At 52.4% G+C, this 23,031-nt stretch overlaps 2 protein-coding genes across 2 annotated transcripts in view; both read right to left on the reverse strand.

The window, feature by feature from the left end:
- Nucleotides 1–11,447, reverse strand: part of LOC139239403 (cdc42 effector protein 2-like) — a 51,110-nt gene extending 39,663 nt beyond the window's left edge. The window contains exon 1 of the mRNA XM_070868100.1: nt 11,359–11,447. The gene's annotated coding sequence lies outside the window, so the exon portion shown is untranslated. The remainder of the gene's footprint in view (nt 1–11,358) is intronic.
- Nucleotides 9,047–23,031, reverse strand: part of pola2 (polymerase (DNA directed), alpha 2) — a 58,011-nt gene continuing 44,026 nt past the window's right edge. The window contains exons 16-20 of the mRNA XM_070868097.1: nt 17,790–17,818; nt 14,514–14,554; nt 12,976–13,046; nt 11,359–11,485; nt 9,047–9,480 (exon numbers count right to left, since the gene is read on the reverse strand). Of these exons, the coding sequence (XP_070724198.1) occupies nt 9,331–9,480; nt 11,359–11,485; nt 12,976–13,046; nt 14,514–14,554; nt 17,790–17,818 (418 nt within the window). The 3' untranslated portion in view covers nt 9,047–9,330. The remainder of the gene's footprint in view (nt 9,481–11,358; nt 11,486–12,975; nt 13,047–14,513; nt 14,555–17,789; nt 17,819–23,031) is intronic.

Below are 23,031 nucleotides of genomic sequence, written 5' to 3' on the forward strand. Positions count from 1 at the left end.
TCACCCCGTGCTCACTGCCCCCGTGTCCTAACTCGCACCCAGTCCCACTCACCCATCACCCCCTGTGCTCACTGCCCCGTGTCCTAACTCGCACCCAGTCCCGCTCACCCATCACCCCCTGTGCTCACTGCCCCGTGTCCTAACTCACACCCAGTCCCACTCACCCATCACCCCCTGTGCTCACTGCCCCGTGTCCTAACTCGCACCCAGTCCCGCTCACCCATCACCCCCTGTGCTCGCTGACCCGTGTCCTAACTCGCACAGAGTCCCGCTCACCCATCACCCCCTGTGCCCTAACTCGCACCGAGTCCCACTCACCCATCACCCCCTGTGCCCTAACTCGCACCGAGTCCCACTCACCCATCACCCGCTGTGCTCGCTGACCTACATTGGCTCCCGGTTAAGCAACGGCTCAATTTCAAAATTCTCATCCTTGTTTTCAAATCCCTCCATATCTCTGTAACCCTCCTCACCGCCCATCAAGATGTCTGCACTCCTCAAATTCTGCCTTCGAGCATCCCTGATTATAATCGCTCAACCATCGGTGGCCGTGCCTTCTGTTGTCTGGGCACCAAGCTCTGGAACTCCCTCCCTAAACCTCTCCGCCCCTCTCCTCCTTCAAGACGCTCCTTAAAACCGACCTCTTTGACCCAGCTTTTGGTCACCAGCCCTAATTTCTACTTACGTGGCTCAGTGTCAAATTTTTTAATCTCATAACTCTCCTGTAAGGCACCCTTGGGATGTTTCACTGTTGAAGGCACTATATAAATACAAGTTGTTGTTGCATTTCCACAGCGCCCCTCACCATCTCAGGAAGTCCCAAAGTGCTTCACAGCCAAAGAAGTACTTTTAAAGTGTAGTCACTGTTGTAACGTAGGAAACGCTGCAGCCAGTTTGCACACCACAAGATCCCACAAACAGCAATGTGATCAATGAACAGATTATCTGGGTGTTTTTGAGATATTGATTGAGGGATAAATATTGCACCCCGGACACTGGGGAGAACTCCCCTGATGACCTTTGGAAGAGCGAAACAAGGTATTTTTTTACATTACTAACTGTGAAACATTCGGCACCAGTTTTGCACACTTTATGTAAAATCTCGCTCTCGTTTGCCATTGACAGCGACAAACCACAACACACAAACCCAAAGCGGGTAACACAAGCACACGCCCTTCTCAAAAATAAGCAGTCATAATCGGCCAGAGCTACAAATGAGATTGCTTCAGATATTTGTTGAGAATTGTTTTGGCCGTCATCTTGAACTCTTACCAGCTGAGAAACTTGCTACTGGAAATAAGGTTTGTGTAACATAATAATGAGGAAAACTCAACATTTGCAAGGAAGTGTTTAAACTTACATGCACAGCAGCATTTTCCCTGCCTAAAGTATTTTCTATTGGAGTGTAATCCATTCCATCTCGAGCATCCCCGATTATAATCGCTCAACCATCGGTGACTGTGCCTTCTGTTGCCTGGGCCCCAAGCTCTGGAATTCCCTCCCTAAACCCCTCTGCTTCCCTTTCCGCCTTCAAGGTGCTCCTTAAAAGCTACCTCTTTGTCCAACTGCCCTAATTTCTCCTTATGCGGCTCAGTGTCAATTTTTGTGCGTGTCTCATAACACACAAAATGCTCCAAAATGATTTGGGTTGGTATAATTCACAGATCACGCCATGATTCAGGGGCTTTGTAAGCTGCACTCTCACTGTCCAGCGATGGTAGGGCAGAGGCACGACGAAAACAGCTGGGAAACCATCTTTCGGGGTTGAAAGCCACCGGACTTTCTATGCTTCTATATATTATCAAAACAAGGCAATGAACTCTTCCAAATGTTTTTTTTAAAAAAAGACGAGATAACATTGCCGGAAGAATACAAGTTACCAGCAGTTCGCTTACTTAGTAAATACTGAATGTTACATCTGTAACTGATGCAACTTTGGACTTTGAAACTTTGTTCAATTTGTATTGATATTTTGTAATGGATTCTAAATGGCTACAATCACTGCTTTTTACATTGAATTACAGCACAGACACAGGCCACTGGGCCCCACCGCTCCGTGCCGGGGTTTATGCCCCGCTCCGTGCCGGGGTTTACGCCCCACCGCTCCGTGCCGGGGTTTACGCCCCACCGCTCCGTGCCGGGGTTTACGCCCCACCGCTCCGTGCCGGGGTTTACGCCCCACCGCTCCGTGCCGGGGTTTACGCCCCACCGCTCCGTGCCGGGGTTTACGCCCCACCGCTCCGTGCCGGGGTTTATGCTCCACACCAGCCCCCTCCACCCCTCACCATCTCCCCCCATCACCCCATCCTTCTATCCCTCTCTCCCCCGTGTGTTTATCCAGCCTCCCCTTAAATACATCGATACTATTCACCTCGACCCCTCCCTGTGGCAGCGAGTTCCACATTCTCACCGCTCTCTGGGTAAAGAAGTTTCTCCTGAATTCCCCGTTGGGTTTATCAGTGACTGTCTGATATTGGTGGCCCCCAGTTCTGGTCTCCCCCACAAGGGGAAACATTCTTGGGCAGAAATTCAGGAACACCAGAAAGCTGGTGCACCTCTGACTTTTTACCTGGTTTTACCGCTGGGATCCATGAGGTGCCCTTCCAATTGATTTTCAGCATTTTTAAATGTTTTAAAAATCGGACCGAGGCTGAATTTGGGTCGGGACCGGGCGTCCGCCGCTGTCATTCAGCGATGACATCACGGCGCGTGTACGTCACCACGCTCGCGCTCCTGTTATCTTCGGCCACTGGGCCACCAGGGAGGGTTTCGGCCGGGCCAGCGGCCTGGCACCCAAGAGGGGCATGTGTGCCAGGCTGCCCAGCCGAACCCGTGGGCACTATCTTGCCGGCCGATCGGGAAGTCGGCCGGCAAAAATAAATACATGGCGGCCGCGGCAGTGGGCCCTCCCCTCGAAGGGCCGCACACACTCCCGATAAGGGGCACCGACACAAAGCTGTCGGGGGCACCGTGTGGCAGGGCAGCGATTTTTTGAGCTGAATTTCGCTGGGTGGATTTTTCAAGTGAGGGGGAGCGGTGGTGCGTGTTCGGATAATGCGCTTGCCGGTGGTCATCAGCATCGGGAAGCCATCGGGTCCAGGCTGAAAAATTCCCGAACTCAAATTGGGTCGGGTTGGCCAGCTGAACACAAAGCGGCAGCCACAGGATTCCACAAGCGGGCAGTGACGGGTCTTTCTGAGACCCTGAATTTCGGCCCCTCTGTATCCACTCTTTCAAAACCTTTGATCATTTTAAAGACCTCTATTAGGTCACCCCATAGCCGCCTTTTCAAGAGAAACAAGCCCCAGCCTGTTCATCCTTTCCAGATAGGTTTTAACCTCAGTCCCGATATCATCCTTGTAAATCTCTGCAGCCTCTCCAGTGCCTTGATATCCTGTTTATAATATGGCGACTAGAACTGTGCGCAGTGCTCCAAGTGTGGTCTAACCCAGGTATACAGAGACCAGAACTGTACGCAGTGCTCCAAGTGTGGTCTAACCCAGATATACAGAGACCAGAACTGTACGCAGTGCTCCAAGTGTGGTCAAACCACGGTATATGGAGACCAGAACTGTGCACAGTGCTCCAAGTGTGGTCTAACCCAGGTATATGGAGACCAGAACTGTGCAGTGCTCCAAGTGTGGTCTAACCCAGGTATATGGAGACCAGAACTGTGCAGTGCTCCAAGTGTGGTCTAACCTAGGTATATGGAGACCAGAACTGTGCACAGTGCTCCAAGTGTGGTCTAACCAAGGTATATGGAGACCAGAACTGTGCACAGTGCTCCAAGTGTGGTCTAACCCAGGTATATGGAGACCAGAACTGTGCACAGTGCTCCCAGTGTGGTCTAACCACGGTTCGATACAGGTTCAGCATAACTTCCCTTCATTTCAATTCAATGCCTCTAGAAACAAACCCAAGTGCTGGGTTTGCTTTGTTATGGTCTTAACCTGTGTTGCTACTTTGTGATGTGTGTATTTATAATCCCAGATCCCTTTGCTCCTCTACCCCATTTAGATTCTTATTTCCCAAGTAATAAGTGACCGCCTTATTTTTCTTACTAAAATGTAATAGCTCATGTAATATCGGTGTTGAAATTCATTTGCCAATTATATGGTCATTCTTCAAGTTTATAATGTCTTTTGTGATTTGTCGCAGTCCCCCCTCAGACTCTCCTAATTTGGCGTTGTCTGAAAATTTAGAAATCCTGCTCTTGATTCCAAAGTCTAAACGGTTAAGGCTGGATTTTAGGCTTGTGTGTTTCCGGGGGCGAAAACGGAGGCGGGGCGGGAAAGCTAGCAGCCGGGAATAAGTCTGCACTTTGGTAAGGAATTTGCCCCATCTGGGCCCTGCGTCAGGGGGCACAGCGCGAAGGGAGGCGTTGTACACGTCGAGGCACAAGGATGGGAAACTCGCAAACTAAAGTGCCGGGCCGCGTGCGCTCCGAGGGGGGGGGGGGCGGGGGCGCCCAGGGGGGGAACCCTTAAAAAAAAAACACTCACAAAGCCACAACACAAATCGCTGTAAAATGTAAAACTAACACTCGCACTTACCTTTACAGCAATTTACTGTCCTCACCGGCGCCGACATGGCTGAACCGCTCCGATCTCCCAGGCGGTCGTTGCGAGTCACGATTCCAGGCATACGAGTCGGGTTCGAGTCAAAACTCGGACGGTGTCGCGTCCAGAGGCGTTGCACACCCGGTGTGGCTCTTCCCGGCCGGTGCTGCTCAGCGCCGTAAAACTGGACCCGAGGATCACCCATAATACAAATTGTGACCAGTGGTGCCAGCACTGATCCTTCTGGGACCCCACGACCCACCTCCTGCCACTGTGAATATGACACCCTTTATACCCCTGCTCTGTCTTGCAGCCAGCTGGCGATCCAGTTTGCTACCTGTCCCCGACTCTGCATGCTCACACCTTATTCATTAGCCTATTATGTGGTACCTTATTGAAGGCCTTTTGGAAATCTAGATATATTACATCGACTGCATCGTCCTTATCTACTCTCCATGCTACCTCTTCAAAGAACTCAATAAGGTTGGTCAACCAAGATTTTCCCTTTTGAAATAAATCCATGTTGACTATTCATTATATTTCTTTCATTTCTGTGCATTGGAAACCTGCAAAACAAGCTCATATGGGCAAGATTGTTTGGGGGGAAGGTTCTGAATAAACATAAGAACATAAGAATTAGGAACAGGGGTAGGCCATCGAGCCCCTCGAGCCTGCTCCGCCATTCAAAAAGATCATGGCTGATCTGGCCGTGGACTCAGCTCCACTTACCCGCCCGCTCCCCATAACCCTTAATTCCCTTATTGGTTAAAAATCTATCTATCTGTGATTTGAATACATTCAATGAGCTAGCCTCAACTGCTTCCTTGGGCAGAGAATTCCACAGATTCACAACCCTCTGGGAGAAGAAATTCCTTCTCAACTCGGTTTTAAATTGGCTCCCCCGTATTTTGAGGCTGTGCCCCCTGGTTCTAGTCTCCCCGACCAGTGGAAACAACCTCTCTGCCTCTATCTTGTCCATCCCTTTCATTATTTTAAATGTTTCTCTAAGATCACCCCTCATCCTTCTGAACTCCAACGAGTAAAGACCCAGTCTACTCAATCTATCATCATAAGGTAACCCCCTCATCTCCGGAATCAGCCTCGTGAATCGTCTCTGTACCCCCTCCAAAACTAGTATATCCTTCCTTAAGTAAGGTGACCAAAACTGCACGCAGTACTCCAGGTGCTGCCTCACCAATACCCTATACAGTTGCAGCAAGACCTCCCTGCTTTTGTACTCCATCCCTCTCGCAATGAAGGCCAACATTCCATTCGCCTTCCTGATTACCTGCTGCACCTGCAAACTTTTTTTTTTGGGGGATTCATGCACAAGGAAAAGGGGCTGCTCCTGAAATTCTGGCTGCACTTCAGTCCCACACTCCTGATCTTTGGGCACCCTGTGCGGAGGGGAGCGGGTAGGTCCGAGGGCCTCCTCGTAGGAATGCTCCTGGACACGGCCAAGGGTGCCATCAGCCGGTCCAGGCAGCGGGCGGTCGAGGGGGTCGTTCAGCCAGACTGCCTGCCTCTCTTCCGCTCTTACATCCGGTCCAGGGTGTCCCTGGAGATGGAGCACGCGGTGTCCACCGGTACGCGCGCGGCCTTCCGCGAGAGGTGGGCACCGGAGGGACTGGAGTGCATCATCACCCCCGGCAACCAAATTTTAATTTGATTTTATGTTTTTTAAGTTAATTTGTTTTAATTGCCGGTGCTTTTAGTGTCCCCCTCCCCTTTTATAGGGGGCACTTGGAAAAAAAAATGTTTTTGTGCCAAAAAAAAAAAGCCTTGTAAATGGTTGATGTTTCCCCCAGATCCGGGGGGGGGGGGGGCACGGTTTAATGTTTAGTTTACTCCCAAAAAGAGTTTCATGCACAAGGACCCCCAGGTCCCTCTGCACCGCAGCATGTTGTAATTTCTCCCCATTCAAATAATATTCCCTTTTACTGTTTTTTTCCCCCAAGGTGGATGACCTCACATTTTCCGACAGTGTATTCCATCTACCAAACCTTAGCCCATTCGCTTAACCTATCCAAATCTCTTTGCAGCCTCTCTGTGTCCTCTACACAACCTGCTTTCCCACTAATCTTTGTGTCATCTGCAAATTTTGTTACACTACACTCTGTCCCCTCTTCCAGGTCATCTATGTATATTGTAAACAGTTGTGGTCCCAGCACCAATCCCTGTGGCACACCACTAACCACCGATTTCCAACCTGAAAAGGACCCATTTATCCCGACTCTCTGCTTTCTGTTAGCCAGCCAATTCTCTATCCATGCTAATACATTTCCTCTGACTCCGCGTACCTTTATCTTCTGCAGTAACCTTTTGTGTGGCACCTTATCGAATGCCTTTTGGAAATCTAAATACACCACATCCATCGGTACAGCTCTATCCACCATGCTCGTTATATCCTCAAAGAATTCCAGTAAATTAGTTAAACATGATTTCCCCTTCATGAATCCATGTTGCGTCTGCTTGACTGCACTATTCCTATCTAGATGTCCCGCTATTTCTTCCTTAATGATAGCTTCAAGCATTTTCCCCACTACAGATGTTAAACTAACCGACCTATAGTTACTTGCCTTTTGTCTGCCCCCTTTTTTTTTTTTTAAACAGAGGCGTTACATTAGCTGCTTTCCAATCCGATGGTACCTCCCCAGAGTCCAGAGAATTTTGGTAGATTATAACGAATGCATCTGCTATAACTTCCGCCATCTCTTTTAATACCCTGGGATGCATTTCATCAGGACCAGGGGACTTGTCTACCTCGAGTCCCATTAGCCTCTCCAGCACTACCCCCCTAGTGATAGTGATTGTCTCAAGGTCCTCCCTTCCCACATTCCCGTGACCAGCAATTTTTGGCATGGTTTTTGTGTCTTCCACTGTGAAGACGGAAGCAAAATGATTGTTTAAGGTCTCAGCCATTTCCACATTTCCCATTATTAAATCCCCCTTCTCATCTTCTAAGGGACCAACATTTACTTTAGTCACGCTCTTCCATTTTATATATCGGTAAAAGCTTTTACTATCAGTTTTTATGTTTTGCGCAAGTTTACTTTCGTAATCATCTTTCCTTTCTTTATTGCTTTCTTAGTCATTCTTTGCTGTCATTTAAAATTTTCCCAATCTTCTAGTTTCCCGCTAACCTTGGCCACCTTATACGCCTTGGTTTTTAATTTGATACTCTCCTTTATTTCCTTGGTTATCCACGGCTGGTTATCCCTTCTCTTACCGCCCTTCTTTTTCACTGGAATATATTTTTGTCGAGCACTATGAAAGAGTTCCTTAAAAGTCCTCCACTGTTCCTCAATTGTGCCACCGTTTAGTCTGTGTTCCCAGTCTACTTTAGCCAACTCTGCCCTCATCCCACTGTAGTCCCCTTTGTTTAAGCATAGTACACTCGTTTGAGACACTACTTCCTCACCCTCAATCTGTATTACAAACCCTGGCTGATCACTCCAAGGTCTGGGACTCGGTGTTGAGCCAACATTGTGCTGTTTATTTCTCTCACATACATTTACCACGGACAGATTTACCCGGTCAGTGATGTTATTAGGTGATCCCACCCCACAGCACTACTTACAATTGTATCCCAGAACCCTAGGCTACGCGGTTATTCTCATACTCATGTTCAACTCCCTCCACGACCTCACTCACATCTCTGTAAACTCCGCCAAACCTACGAACCCTCCGCGATCTCGGCCTTCCTCCAACTCTGGCCTCTGGTGAATCCTCTACCCCCACCATTGGCGGCCGTGCCTTCAGCTGCCTGGGCCCCAAGCTCTGGAATTCCCTCCCTAAACCTCTCCGCCTTTAAGATGCTCCTTAAAACCTACCTCTGGGACCAAGCTTTTGGCCGCCTGCCCTAACATCCCAAGTGTCAAATTTTGTCTTAGCAGGGGGGTCAACAACCAGGGGGCATGGATTTAAAGTAATTGAGGGGAGGTTTAGAGGGGATTTGAGGGGAAAATTCTTCACCCAGAGGGTGGTGGGGGTCTGGGAAGGAACTCACTGCCTGAAAGGGTGGTAGAGGCAGAAACCCTCACCACATTTAAAAAGTATTTTTGGATGTGCACTTGAAGTGCTGTAACCTACAGGGCTACGGACCAAGAGCGGGAAAGTGGGATTAGGCTTGGTAGCTCTTGGTCAGCCGGCACGGACACGATGGGCCGAAATGGCCTCCTTCCGTGTTGAAAATTTCTATGGTTCTATGTTTTTCTTTACAAAAGAGTCACTGTTGAAGTGTTACATAAATGCAAGTTGTTGCTGTGGGCTATAGATCTCCCTCGGCTCAGCATGGATGCCACTCCATCATCACATGGCCCGAGGTGCACATTGGGAGCAGCCGTTTCTCCTCGCTCTCCTTGGGAATGGACTGCACGCCAACAGCAAGATGTTCCTCTTCCCCTGGCAGGTGAGACATGAGCTCACTGCACGACTCACCCAATTAAAACTTAAGCTCTCTGGGAACCCAACAGCAGACAAACGGGAAGAATTAAATCATTTTATTTACACAAATAAACCACAGCGCCCCACGTTAGGAGGGGGAGGAACAAGGAGAGAGAGAAACGCTGCAGGGCTAACGTGGTCGTGCTCCAACAAGTACTTGGCAGCGGGCAAATGAAGCACCGGTTTGATTTCAAATGAAATCTCAGCGCCCGGCTCAGGGAGCAAAATGGGCGTCAGCAAGATGTGTCTGGTTGTGTTCTGTGTGACTCTGGTATTTGCCAACATTCTGGACCGTAGACACCAGGGTCCACAGACCTCGGGAGGATTAGATCTTCACCACTTGGGCGGCCACGCAGGGAGTTTGGCGGTCCGTCTCCTCGCCCGTCCGTTTGCGCACAAACAGGCGCCCGTAGGTCCCACCAACCTGACCCTTGGTTAACCTCCCGGGGTTGAGGCAGATGCAGCCCAGAACGTCCTGGTGTTGGATAAAGCACAAGGGTGACCCGGCAGGGATTAAACACAGTGCGTTTCTCAGTTAGCTCCTCCTGCCAGCCCCAGCGTATCCATGCATCCCCACGGCTAGCATTCCCCTTCCTTCCTTCCTCCAGCTCGGGCAAACACAACACTGAAACCCCCTGGCAAAACGTTGCCATTCTTGGCGCGAGTTCCAGCCTCTGCCCAGGCAACCAGACCCACGCTAGCGCTGTACCTATCGGCTGCTCCTCCACCGGCGGCTGCTGATGTTCAAACACGTCTTATGCGTACAGAGGCAAAAGATTCCGATTCTCTGCCAATGGGCCACACGCGCATCTGTGCACAAGTTTACAAAGGCAGCGGCTGGGAGTGAAGTCTTGCTGGGCGTGGTTACAGTTCTGTGGGTTCATCATGGGGTACGGTTACAGAGGCACCCATAAACATCCGCGCCCCACCCCCGGGGCTCAGTGGGTTGCACTCTCGCCTCCAAGTCAGATGCCTTCAAGCCCCACTCGAGAGATTTGAGCACAAAAAAAATCCAGGCGGACACTCCCTGTGCAGTGCTGAGGGAGCGCCGCACTGTCGGAGGGGCAGTGCTGAGGGAGCGTCGCACTGTCGGAGGGGCAGTGCTGAGGGAGCGCCGCACTGTCGGAGGGGCAGTGCTGAGGGAGCGCCGCACTGTCGGAAATGCCGTCTTTCGGATGAGGCGTTAAACCCGAGGCCCTGTGATCTTATCAAAACTTACAAGATAATGAGAGGGCTCGACAAGGTGGATGCAGAGAGGATGTTTTCCCTTCGTGGGGGAAGCTTGATCTAGGGGGCACAGTCTCAGAATAATGGACCGCCCAGTTATAACTGAGATGAGGAGGAATTTTTTCTCTCAGAGGGTCGTGAATCTGTGGAATTCTCTGCCCCAGAGAGCTGTGGAGGCCGGGACATTGAATATATTCAAGGCTGAGATCGATAGATTCTTGAACTATAGGGGTGTCAAGGGTTATGGGGAGCGGGCGGGGAAGTGGAGTTAAGGCCAAGATCAGATGAGCTATGATCTCATTGAATGGCGGAGCAGGCTCGAGGGGCCGAATGGTCTACTCTTAGTTCTTACGTCTGCCCTCTCTGGTGGCACCATAAGCTCTCTCAGCCACTACTGAAAGAGAGAATGCTCCAGTGGGACCTTGCTATGCGCTAATTGGCTGCTGCGTTTCCTACATTGCAACCATGCACTACAAAAAGCACTTGATTGGTTGTAAAGCGCTTTGGGACGTTCGTAGGTGGTTAAGGCGCTATAGAAATGCAAGTCTTTCTTTCTTTTATGAGACATTTTGACAGGAACGAGCAGATCTCCCATGGCACTGGGGTCTGAAGCACAGTTTTGATGTTTACCTGCGAGACCGTTCTGTGCCTGTGAGGCCACTGCTTTAAACAGGCACAGCCGGCTTACGGCAACTGCCGAGATTAATCGGAGGGCGGCAGTAATTGGTTGTAAACCTCTGGTGCAAGCTGAGGGCCACCTGAACACAACTTGTAAAACCCCCACGCCCGTCAACGGCCCCTAATGCCGCCACCCCCCCACCTCCGTTTCCAGCCATCCGATAATCCAGCAATCTCCCGGCGGGACTAAGGGCAAAGTCACGCTGTGTACTCTGGGCTGAGCCTGACAAATTCATGTCGCGCAGGGCCCCGCCAACCGACAGAAGGAAATCGGGCTGGATTTGAACTCTGGAGGCAAAAAGTCAGCGTCTAACCAATTCTACCCCTTCCTGTTTTTTATTTAAATTTTAGCTGCAGTTATAAACATCAAACTGCCCCATTAGTCATGACCACACAGAGAGCAGTCATACAACGACAGTCACAGGCTATGCAGGCAGTTGTTGCTCACCTTAATGAAATAGCGCAGCTCCGAAGGCACGATTAAAACGTCGGGGGTGATGGGGACCTGCGCGTGCAGCTGGAAGCTCTCGTAGTCTATGTTCATCTCTTCCGCAGGTGGGTAGAGAGGGTAGTAACTGCGGAAAGGGGAGTGAGGGGGGGGAGAAAAGGAGCAGATGGTTATCAGCCAAATATCCCGCATCTGTCGCTTAACACAAATTCAAGCTCCCTCACCGGGTGAGTCGGCAAATGCAGCCCCAGGTTTATCATCGTCATCACAGGCAGTCCCTCGGAATTGAGGAAGACTTGCTTCCACTCCTAGAATGAGTCCTTAGGTGGCTGAACAGTCCAATATGGGAGCCACAGTCCCCGTCACAGGTGGGACAGACAGTGGTTGAGGGAAGGGGAGGGTGGGACTGGTTTGCCGCACGCTCCTTCCGCTGCCTGCGCTTGGTCTCTGCACGCTCTCGGCGACGAGACTCGAGGTGCTCAGCGCCCTCCCGGATGCACTTCCTCCACTTAGGGCGGTCTGGTCTTTGGGCCCAGGGACTCCCAGGTGTCGGTGGGGATGTTGCACTTTATCAGGGAGGCTTTGAGGATGTCCTTGTAACGTTTCCTCTGCCCAGCTGAGGCTCGTTCACCATGAAGGAGTTCCGAGTAGAGCGCTTGGCTTTGGGAGTCTCGTGTCTGGCATGCGGACAATGTGGCCCTGCCCAGCGGAGCTGATCAAGTGTGGTCAGTGCTTCAATACTGGAGATGTTCATCACCAAGGCACTGAGACCGGAAGGTGTGAGGTACAATCTCCAGCCTCTCTCTTTATTTGAGCAATAAGGGGGTGAAGGATTATGAGGAGCGGGTGGGGAAGTGGAGCTGAAGCCAGGATCAGCTCAGCCATGATCGTATTGAATGGCGGAGCAGGCTCGAGGGGCCAAATGGCCGACTCCTGCTCCCATTTCTTATGTTCACTCTCAGGGATGTGGGCGTCGCTGGCAAGGCCGGCATTTATTGCCGATCCCTAATTGCCCCAAGAAGGTGGTGGTGAACCGCTGCAGTCCGTGTGGTGAAGGTGCTCCCACAGTGCTGTTAGGGAGGGAGTTCCAGGATTGTGACCCAGCGACGATGAAGGAACGGCCGATATATTTTCAAGTCAGGACAGTGTGTGAGACTTGCAGCTGGCGGTGTTCCGGTGTGCCTGCGTGGAGTTAGACATTCTCCAGCAAGGCTGAATGTGCGGCAGTAGCAGTAAGATCTGCGGCGAAAGACTGAAGGTCCAGTCAGCCCCTCCGAACCTTCGGCAAATCACAGAGGGGTGGGGAGGAAGGCAAAGGCCATCTCATCAGGGCTCCACTGTGCTGGAACGGAGATCGTTGCATTTTTACCGACAGAGCCACAGCTCCCTTTGGCCTGTAGATTCAGCCATGGAGAGAGTGGAGGGGCACAAGGTCCCCGCTCCCAACAGCCTGGGACCCTGCAATGGATGTGTGCGGGGACAGGAGGGGCCCACACTCGAGGTCCAGGTTCACACATCAATACCGGAGGGCAGCGAGGTCTGCAATCCCAACAGCAGTCAGTGCTTTCGGGGCGAAGCGGAGGGGTGGGGAGAAGAGGCTAAAAACGATTCTCTCACCTTCTCTGGGTCAGGATGTGCTTGAGGATTCTTGTAAAGCGGTCAGATCCGCCGGGAGGGCTGGAGATGGAAAGATGCACAAAGTCAGCGGGGTAAGTGAGTCACTGGCTCCACATGTTTATAAACACAAAGACCACAACATAACCTCACACACAAACAATAAATGCGAGGGCCAGGAATGACATCGCAGCACCAGCAGCAGTCGGGGCTAGCTCTCGGATGGAGCCGACAACTCGAATCCCATTTCCTGCGTCCTTTCTTATCAAACACACACACAATTCCCTTTGAAGTGATGGTTACAGTCTCTGCCTCCGCAGCCACTTGTGAAACATTCCATGTAATAGACCTCTGTGTGAAAAATATTCTAACGTTCCCCCATTATTGTGCTAATGAAGAGTCCATGGCCATTGGTACCATTCTGTCAAAAAACCTTTCCAAAGTCGTGAAAGTCTCCATTAGTTCCCCCGTAACCTTCTCCAAACTCAGCTGCCCCGTGTCCTAACTCGCACCGAGTCCCCGCTCAACCATCACCCCCTGTGCTCGCTGCCCCGTGTCCTAACTCGCACCCAGTCCCGTTCACCCATCACCCCCTGTCCTAACTCACACAGAGTCCCGCTCACCCATCACCCCCTGTGCTCGCTGCCCCCGTGTCCTAACTCGCACCCAGTCCCGCTCACCCATCACCCCCGTGCTCACTGCCCCGTGTCCTAACTCGCACCGAGTCCCGCTCACCCATCACCCCCTGTGCTCGCTGCCCCGTGTCCTAACTCGCACCGAGTCCCGCTCACCCATCACCCCCTGTGCTCACTGCCCCATGTCCTAACTCGCACCCAGTCCCGCTCACCCATCACCCCCTGTGCTCGCTGCCCCCGTGTCCTAACTCGCACCGAGTCCCGCTCACCCATCACCCCCTGTGCTCACTGACCTACATTGGCTCCTCCCCCCCCACCCCCGAGATGTCTGCACTCCTCTAATTCTGCCCGCCTGAGCATCCCTCATTATAATCGCTCCATCGGTGGCCGTGCCTTCTTTTGCCGGGGCCCCAAGCTCTGGAACTCCCTCCCTAAACCTCTCCGCCTCTCTACCCCGCTTACCTCCTTCAAGACGCTTCTTAAAACCTACCTCTTTGACCCAGCCTTTGGTCGCCTGCGCTAATTTCTCCTGATGCGGCTCGGTGTCAAATTTTTTGTCTCATAACACTCCTGTGAAGCGCCTGGGAACGTTTCACTACATTAAAGGCGCTATATCAATACAGGTTGTTGTTTTCTCTTACAATCTTAAAAACCTCCATTTTTTTCAAGACTTTTTTCATTTCTACAATCTCCGTACCCATTGTGTGCTGGCTGCTGTATGTGGCAACAGTCACACTGCGCAGAACTTCCCCTTCCAATATTTTCCCAAATTCAGTTACACTGTCCAATTGAGGCGCTGACCAAATACGCAACCTGCAAGGAGAAAGTCTGGAACTTCATCTGCGTAGGAGAAAGGGCGAGCAAACAGGCAGAGTGGAACGGTGAAGGGTGCAAGGGAAATAATAGCTCAGTACACACGTGACTCATTCTCTGTGTATCTGTGAGCGCTGAGAGACGTCTGCCCAGTCCCTCTCCCCCCTTGCCCCCCCGTCTCCCTGCCCAGGTCCCTCTCCCCCTTTCCCCTGCCCCATCACCCTTGTCCGTCTCCCCCCTGCCCCTCCACACAGAGGTACAGAAAGAAACATATGCCCAGGGCCAACAAACTGCTGATGGAGTCGGAGGGGCCGTCTTTCGGATGAGACAGGACACTGAGGCTCTGTACACAGACGCCAGTGGTTCAGTGGACACTAAGGATCCCGTGGCACTAGTGGAAGAGCTGGGATTTCTCCCGATGTTCAGGCGGCTACTGCTCCGTCAACAACAGCACGAGACGACCTGCTCATTGATCTCACTGCTGATTGTGGTATCTTACTGTGCCACATTTTCCTACATTACACAAAGTCTACGGCCCAGAAACAGGCCATTGGGTCCCACTGCTCCTAGCCGGGGTTTATGTCCCACCGCTCCGTGCCGGGGTTTATGCCCCACCGCTCCGTGCCGGGGTTTATTCCCCACACCATCCCCCTCCCACCCCTCTCCACCTCCCACCCCATCCTTCTATTCCTCTCTCCCCCGTGTGTTTATCCAGCTTCCCCTTAAATACATCGATACTATTCACCTCAACCCCTCCCTGTGGCAGCGAGTTCCACATTCTCACCGCTCTCGGGGTAAAGGAGTTTCTCCTGAATTCCCCACTGGGTTTATCAGTGACTGTCTGATATTGGTGGCCCCTAGTTCTGGTCTCCCCCAAAAGGGGAAACATCTCTACGTCTACCCTCTCGAAACCCCTGCATAATATTAAAGACCTCCATTGGGTCCCAGCCGGTTTAGTCTTTCTACATAGCAGTCACTGCACTCCAAACACATGAAGTGGATTGTGAAGTGCCTTGAGATCTTTAGGAGAGGCCGGATAGGATACTGTGCTTCCAGCTTAACCGCAGGGCTCACTGCAATCCGACACTAACCTACTTCGTTGCAACAAGTCTACGGGGCGCTTTACTTTTAAACAGCTGGGTTTACGTTCATGTCGGAGACACTTGGTGCGAGGAAGAGCAAAGCCAGGACTTGTTCATTGTGTGCCTAATGGATCCAACAGAGCCAAGGCTTTGTAACTGGAGGCAGCCCCAAGTATTCAGCCTGTCCCCAGCCCAGATACAGGAAGCAACTGCTGGAGAATGGATGGAGGCCGCCTCGCCAGGAATAGCTATTCGGGAAGTTTGTTACTGGAGATAGCACATGCCAGAAATGTCAATAGCACAGCACGGGTTGCTGGAATGTGACAGGGACTTCCTTCTCCCACAAGCGGATTATTCCAGCACACACTGCAGCATTCCAGCTGTGCAAGGGAGACAGGAAAACGACATGTCTCACTTTCCTGACCAGCGCAGAGGTGGAATTACACAGCTGGCCCTGGGTAACGGGGCGTTACTCCTCCATGCAGACCACAGGATCCCAGGCTCTATTCCTGTTTGCTGTGACCGAGCAGATCTCAGCCAAGGCAGCTGGATGGAAGGAGGGAGGGGAAGAGAGAGAGGATTTAGTCAGGGTTGCCGAGGATTGAAGTCAGATGTGGCTCAGTGGGGAACATTAGTCAGAAGGTCACGTGTTCAAGCCCCACTCCAGACACTTTACAGGCACTGAAAATACAGGCCAAAGCTCCCAGGGGCGGTGCTGAGGGAGCGCCGTACTGTCGGAGGGGCGGTGCTGAGGGAGCGCCGCACTGTCGGAGGGGCAGTACTGAGGGAGCGCCGCACTGTCGGAGGGGCGGTGCTGAGGGAGCGCCGCACTGTCGGAGGGGCGGTGCTGAGGGAGCGCCGCACTGTCGGAGGGGCGGTACTGAGGGAGCGCCGCACTGTCGGAGGGGCGGTGTGGAGGGAGCGCCGCACTGTCGGAGGGGCGGTACTGAGGGAGCGCCGCACTGTCGGAGGGGCAGTACTGAGGGAGCACCGCACTGTCGGAGGGGCGGTACTGAGGGAGCACCGCACTGTCGGAGGGGCGGTACTGAGGGAGCGCCGCACTGTCGGAGGGGCAGTACTGAGGGAGTGCTGCACTGTCGGAGGGGCAGTACTGAGGGAGTGCCGCACTGTCGGAGGGGCGGTGCTGAGGGAGCGCCGCACTGTCGGAGGGGCGGTGCTGAGGGAGCGCCGCACTGTCGGTGCTGAGGGAGCGCCGCACTGTCGGAGGGGCGGTCTTTTGGATGAGACGTTAAACCGAGGCCTCGCCTGCCCTCAGGTAAAAGGTCCCATGGCCACTATTTCTCTTTTTTCCCCTACCAATATTTATCCCTGAATCGACATCACTAAAATCGGATCATCACGCTGTGGGATCTTGCTGTGCGCAAATGGCTGCATTTCTACAGGTCCTTTTATGATTCTCGGATATCCCAAAGCGCTTCACATTTTTGAATCGGGGTCACTGTTGTAATGTGGGAAACGCCAATTTGCGCACAGCAAGCTCCCACACACAGCGATGTGATAATGACCCAGATCATCTGTTTTTGTGATGTAGGTTGAGGGATAAATATTGGCCCCAGGACACCAGGGAGAACTCCGTTCTGCCTGCTCTTCTTCCATGAGGGCGATTCAGTATTCCTTAAAGGAAGGGTTCGAAAGGTGGAGGGAGAGGGGGAGTGGTTTGAATCTCTCAGGCGCTCTGCACGATTTTATTGTCTTTTCTCCCTTCAGTTTCCCCTCCAGAATTGCTTTCCATTTAGGTGAACAGAATACACCCCTCCCCCCCCCCCCCACCCGACAGAAGGGAAATTAAGGGTCTGCAGGGAGACCAGTTGCCAGTGGGTCGAGAGCTGTTAATCCAGGGTCAGTCCCTTACTGCATGGTGTTTCTCTGTGGGATTATATTAATAGTTTCCTTCGGGGACTGGTCAGTTCAGAAATAGCTTCCTTGGCTTCCTGCTCCCCCTCCCTCGTAGCCTGACCTCTGGCGTGTGAGTACTGGAGAAAAGGAAAGTGTTCTCCCGAGCTACAGGGACCAGTGAGCCTCGGGAGCGAGTTCGCCGATCTCTGCCACGGCAATAAGGGCGTCACGAGCAGCGTTCGTGTCCTTTGGCTTCGGGCCGAGCGGCGGGCAGAGGCAAACTGGGAGTTGGGAGCCCCCGGCGGGCCTGGGTTAGGGGAAACCAACCAGCCCAGACTGCTGTTACTGTTAACAAAGAGAGATGATCTGGTCATTATCACATTGCTGTTTGTGGGAGCTTGCTGTGCGCAATTTGGCTGCCGCGTTTCACACATTACAACAGTGACCACACTCAAAGTACTTCATTGGCTGAAAAGCGCTTTGAGATGCCCGGTGATCATGAAATAAATGCAAGTCTTTCTTTCTTACCGGCCACTGTCCAGTGACCCCATTCCGGTAAGGTGCCATCGGGCAAGGATAGACTCAGCTCTGATGGTGTCCTGGCTCCAGATGTGTCACTTCTTGGTGTCAAAGTATTAAAGAGAGAGAGAGAGAGAGAGAGAGAGGAGAGGAGAGAGTGCAAAGGTCTCAGTCTTTTCTTGCATCAGCCAATTGCAGATCGAACTGGAGCGGAGGTTTACAAGCATTGGGCATAAGCTCTCCAACAATTAACCCGTAACTGACCCCTCAGGCCCACTGCCTCACAGCACAGCACCCTTAAAGGCAGCTGAACACGATCACATAATGAGGAGGGGGTAGGACCCTCGAGCCTGCTCCGCCATCCAATGAGATCGCGGCTGATCAACCTCAACTCCACTTTCCCGCCCGATCCCTCGATTCCCCTCGAGTCCAAAAATCTCTCGATCTCGGCCTTGAAGACTGAGCCTCCACAGCCCTCTGGGGCAGAGAATTCCAAAGATTCACCCCCGCCCCCACGTGAAGAAATCCCTCCTCATCTCAGTCCTAAATAGCCGAGCCCTTATCCTGAGACTGTGAGCCCTGGTTCTAGACTCCCCAGCCCCGGGGGGAAACACCCTCCCTGCATCTACCCTGTCAAGCCCTGTAAGTATTGTGTGTGTTTCAATGGGATCACCTCTCATTCTTCTAAACTCCAGAGAATTTCGGCCCAGTCTGCTCAATCTCTCCTCATAGGACAATCCCCCCCATCCCAGGAATCAGTCTGGTGAACCTTCGCTGCACTCCCTCTATGGCAAGTATATCCTTCCTTAGGTAAGGAGACCCAAACTGTGCACAATACTCCAGGGTGTGGTCTCACCAGGGCCCTGTATAACTGCAGTAAGACATCTTTACTCTTATACTCAAATCCTCCTGTAATAAAGGCCAACATACCATTTAAGAACTTAAGAAATAGGAGGAGTCGGCCATACGGCCCCTCGAGCCTGCTCCGCCATTCAATAAGATCATGGCTGATCCGATCATGGACTCAGCTCCACTTCCCTGCCCGCTCCCCATAACCCTTCACTCCCTTATCACTCAAATCTGTCGATCTCCACCTTAAATATATTCAATGACCCAGCCTCCACAGCTCTCTGGGGCAGAGAATTCCAAGATTTACAACCCTCAGAGAGAAGAAATTCCTCATCTCCGTTTTAAATGGGCGAACCCTTATTCTGAAACTATGCCCCCTATTTCTAGTCTCCCCCACGAGAGGAAACATCCTCTCTGCATCCACCTTGTCAAGCCACCTCAGTATCTTATACGTTTCGATAAGATCACCTCTCATTCTTTGAAACTCCAATGTGTACAGGCCCAACCTGCTCAACCTTTCTTCATAAGATAGCCCCTTCATCTCAGGAATCAACCGAGTGAACCTTCTCTGAACTGCCTCCTAAGCAAGTATATCCTTCCTTTAATAAGGAGACCAAAACTGTACGCAATACTCCAAGTATGGTCTCACCAATACCCTGTACAGTTGTAGCAAGACTTCCCTGCTTTTATACTCCATCCCTATTTGCTTTACCAACAGCTTGCTAACATTCTGAATACCAACATTTCCCAGTCTCTCATCGTTTAAAAAAAAAAGTGTCGCAGATGTGGGAGGTCAGCGATCAGACTTAGGTGCCTCTCTCGTACATCCCCCACTCGCTGACCCCCCCACAACAGCCCGTGAACCCGGGCCGCAGACTACGCACCAACTTTTGGCAGTGTTGTTTTAATGGCGAGAGGATGATCCCGCTGCTCGTTTCTGCTTTCTCTCAGCAGTATTAAACGGTCAACAGCAGGCTGGAAGCAAACAAGTGTGCTCAACAGCCCAAGGGTTTGGTTAATGCAATTTATTTACCGCACTCACTCATAACACCATCAATTCTAAGCTCAATGCAAACACTGCAAAGGGCAGGCTGGAGCTGGCAGGGACCCAACATTCGTCATGTTGTGTTTGCAGTCCAGCCCTTTCTGCATCTGTTTTGTATCAGATTCCTGTTACTTTCCTACTTATTTTTGCTAATTTAAGGCAGCAGAACAGTTTGACATTGCAGTGTCAGCGATGTTCGACAAATACTGGACAGCAGCAAACGAGGCAAAATGTCAACAATGTGGTTCGGGAACAGTCGAGCTGGCGAACTCGAATATTTCCAAACCCAAGCCATTTGAGCCTTCTGCTGCCTCCCTGGGTGAAAGTGCAGGCTGCGTGACACGCAGGCTGAGTCACGCGGTTGGGCAGCGCACACCACATGGCCCCAGGTTCAGTCCCCGGTCAATGCCGAGTTAGCTCACGTCAGCCACGGTGCCAATCGATGTCTGCACCCCTACACTGGGACTGGGACAGGGGCTGCTCGGGCCACCAGGTGTGACCCGCACCAATTCACCGCCTGGGCACACCCGCACACCAACAGCCGATTGGGCAAGGCACTGGAGGCAGCTGTAACACTGTAACCACAGAGACAGCACCTTCAGGAGAGCCAGAGAGAAATTGGAAGGTGAACAGGAGAATAAAACCTCCCTGTCTGGTAAAGACTAGGACAGCAGATCTCTCCCAGTGAATTGATTGTTGCAATCTAATCTGAGGAATTTAGATGGTGTCCTCTCAATTGGATTACTGCCCTGCAATGTATTTATACTGACTTGTTTACTCCTCTCCAAATTGACCTTCTGAAGATTAAAGACTTGCATTTCCACAGCGCCTTCCACGACCACCGGACGTCCCAAAGTGCTTTACAGCCAATGAAGTACTTTTATGAAGTGTGCTCACTGTTGTAATGTACAAAACGTGGCAGACATTTGTGCACAGCAAGCTCCCACACACAACAATGTGATAATGACCCAGATCATCTGTTTTTTTGTTATGTTGATTGAGGGATAAATATTGGCCCCAGGACACCGGGGAGAACTCCCCTGCTCTTCTTCCAAATAGTGCCAAGGGATCTTTTACATCCACCTGAGGGGGCAGACGGGGCCTCGGTTTAAAGTCTCATCCGAAAGACAGCACCTCCGACAATGCGGCGCTCCCTCAGTACTGCCCCTCCGACAGTGCGGCGCTCCCTCAGTACTGCCCCTCCGACAGTGCGGCGCTCCCTCAGTACTGCCCCTCTGACAGTGCGGCGCTCCCTCAGTACTGCCCCTCCGACAGTGCGGCGCTCCCTCAGTACTGCTCCTCCGACAGTGCGGCGCTCCCTCAGTACTGCCCCTCCGACAGTGCGGCGCTCCCTCAGTACTGCCCCTCCGACAGTGCGGCGCTCCCTCAGTACTGCTCCTCCGACAGTGCGGCGCTCCCTCAGTACTGCTCCTCCGACAGTGCGGCGCTCCCTCAGTACTGCCCCTCCGACAGTGCGGCGCTCCCTCAGTACTGCCCCTCCGACAGTGCGGCGCTCCCTCAGTACTGCCCCTCCGACAGCGCGGCACTCCCTCAGTACTGCCCCTCCGACAGCGCGGCGCTCCCTCAGTACTGCCCCTCCGACAGTGCGGCGCTCCCTCAGTACTGCCCCTCCGACAGTGCGGCCCTCCCTCAGTACTGCTCCTCCGACAGCGCGGCACTCCCTCAGTACTGCCCCTCCGACAGCGCGGCGCTCCCTCAGCACTGCACTGGGAGTGTCAGCCTAGATTTTTGTGCAAGTCCCTGGAGTGAGAAGGGGGCACGAGGCAAGAAATGTGAGCGAGAAGCAGTTACCTAACAGAAGCTCACTGACAGATTAAACCTCACTGTCTCGACATTCTTCACATACTTTAGATTTTAAAAGAATTACTATATCTGGACCCGTTGCTCTCCCTCAAGATATCAGCATGATGGATGCTAATTTATTTGTTTAAAAAAATTAATCCAGCCCCTGGTGACACAACTGACAAGGTTTATAAAGGATAAACTGAACAGCAGTCCGGCACAGCACCAATAAAGCAGATATTAACCAGCTGCGATATCCAAGTAGTATCTCCAAACAAATGAAGAGGAGACGGGATACAGGAATGTGGTAAACAGGAGAGGGATGTGCAGCCGCAGTGCCCTACAGTACGAGCACCGGGCTCGGAAAATACAACTGCCAAAATGGCACCTTCCCCAAACACACTCTTGCCAATTTTGGTTTAATAACTTTCATAAGTTACCCAGATGTGAGAGAGAGAGGGGAGGAAGAGAGAGACAGGGGGGAAGAGGGAGAAGGGGAGGGAGGCGACAGAGAGGGGGGGGAGGGAGGCGACAGAGAGGGGGGGAGGGAGGCGACAGAGAGGGGGGGGAGGGAGGCGACAGAGGGGGGGGAGGGAGGCGACAGAGAGGGGGGGGAGGGAGGCGACAGAGAGGGGGGGGGGAGGCGACAGAGAGGGGGGGGGGAGGCGACAGAGAGGGGGGGGGGGAGGCGACAGAGAGGGGGGGGGAGGCGACAGAGAGGGGGGGGAGGCGACAGAGAGGGGGGGAGGCGACAGAGAGGGGGGGGAGGCGACAGAGAGGGGGGGGGAGGGAGGCGACAGAGAGGGGGGGGAGGCGACAGAGAGGGGGGGGAGGCGACAGAGAGGGGGGGGGGAGGGAGGCGACAGAGAGGGGGGGGGGAGGGAGGCGACAGAGAGGGGGGGAGGCGACAGAGAAGTGTGGGGGCGCCGCACCGTCGGAGATGACTTTTTTCGGATGAGACATTAAACCGAGACCCTGTCTGCTCTCTCGGGTGGATGTAAAAGATCCCATGGCACAATTTCGAGGAAGAGCAGGGAGTTCTCCCCGGTGTCCTGGGGCCAATATTCATTCCTCAATCAACATCACTAAACAGATGATCTGGGTCATTATCACATCGCTGTGTGTGGGAGCTTGCTGTGCGCTAATTGGCGTTTCCCACATTACAACAGTGACCACACTCCAAAAGTACTTCATTGGCTGTAAAGCACTTTGAGGGATCCAGTGGTCGTGAAAGGCGCTATATAAATCCAAGTTTTTCTTTATGTATTTCTTTGTTTATTCTAATACACACACACACCTATATATTATTACATTTCTGCCCATAGGGGTCCGCAATCCTTATTTTCTTTAGTCACGATGCTGTGCCATATTAAATTGTGATGTTAACAGTTCCCATCTGTTTTGCAATGTCAAGCGTCACGATGCAGCTGCTGGTTCCCACCACTAGGTGTCCCCG

This window comes from Pristiophorus japonicus, chromosome 27 (assembly GCF_044704955.1).
Source record: "Pristiophorus japonicus isolate sPriJap1 chromosome 27, sPriJap1.hap1, whole genome shotgun sequence".
Lineage (NCBI taxonomy): Eukaryota > Metazoa > Chordata > Chondrichthyes > Pristiophoridae > Pristiophorus > Pristiophorus japonicus.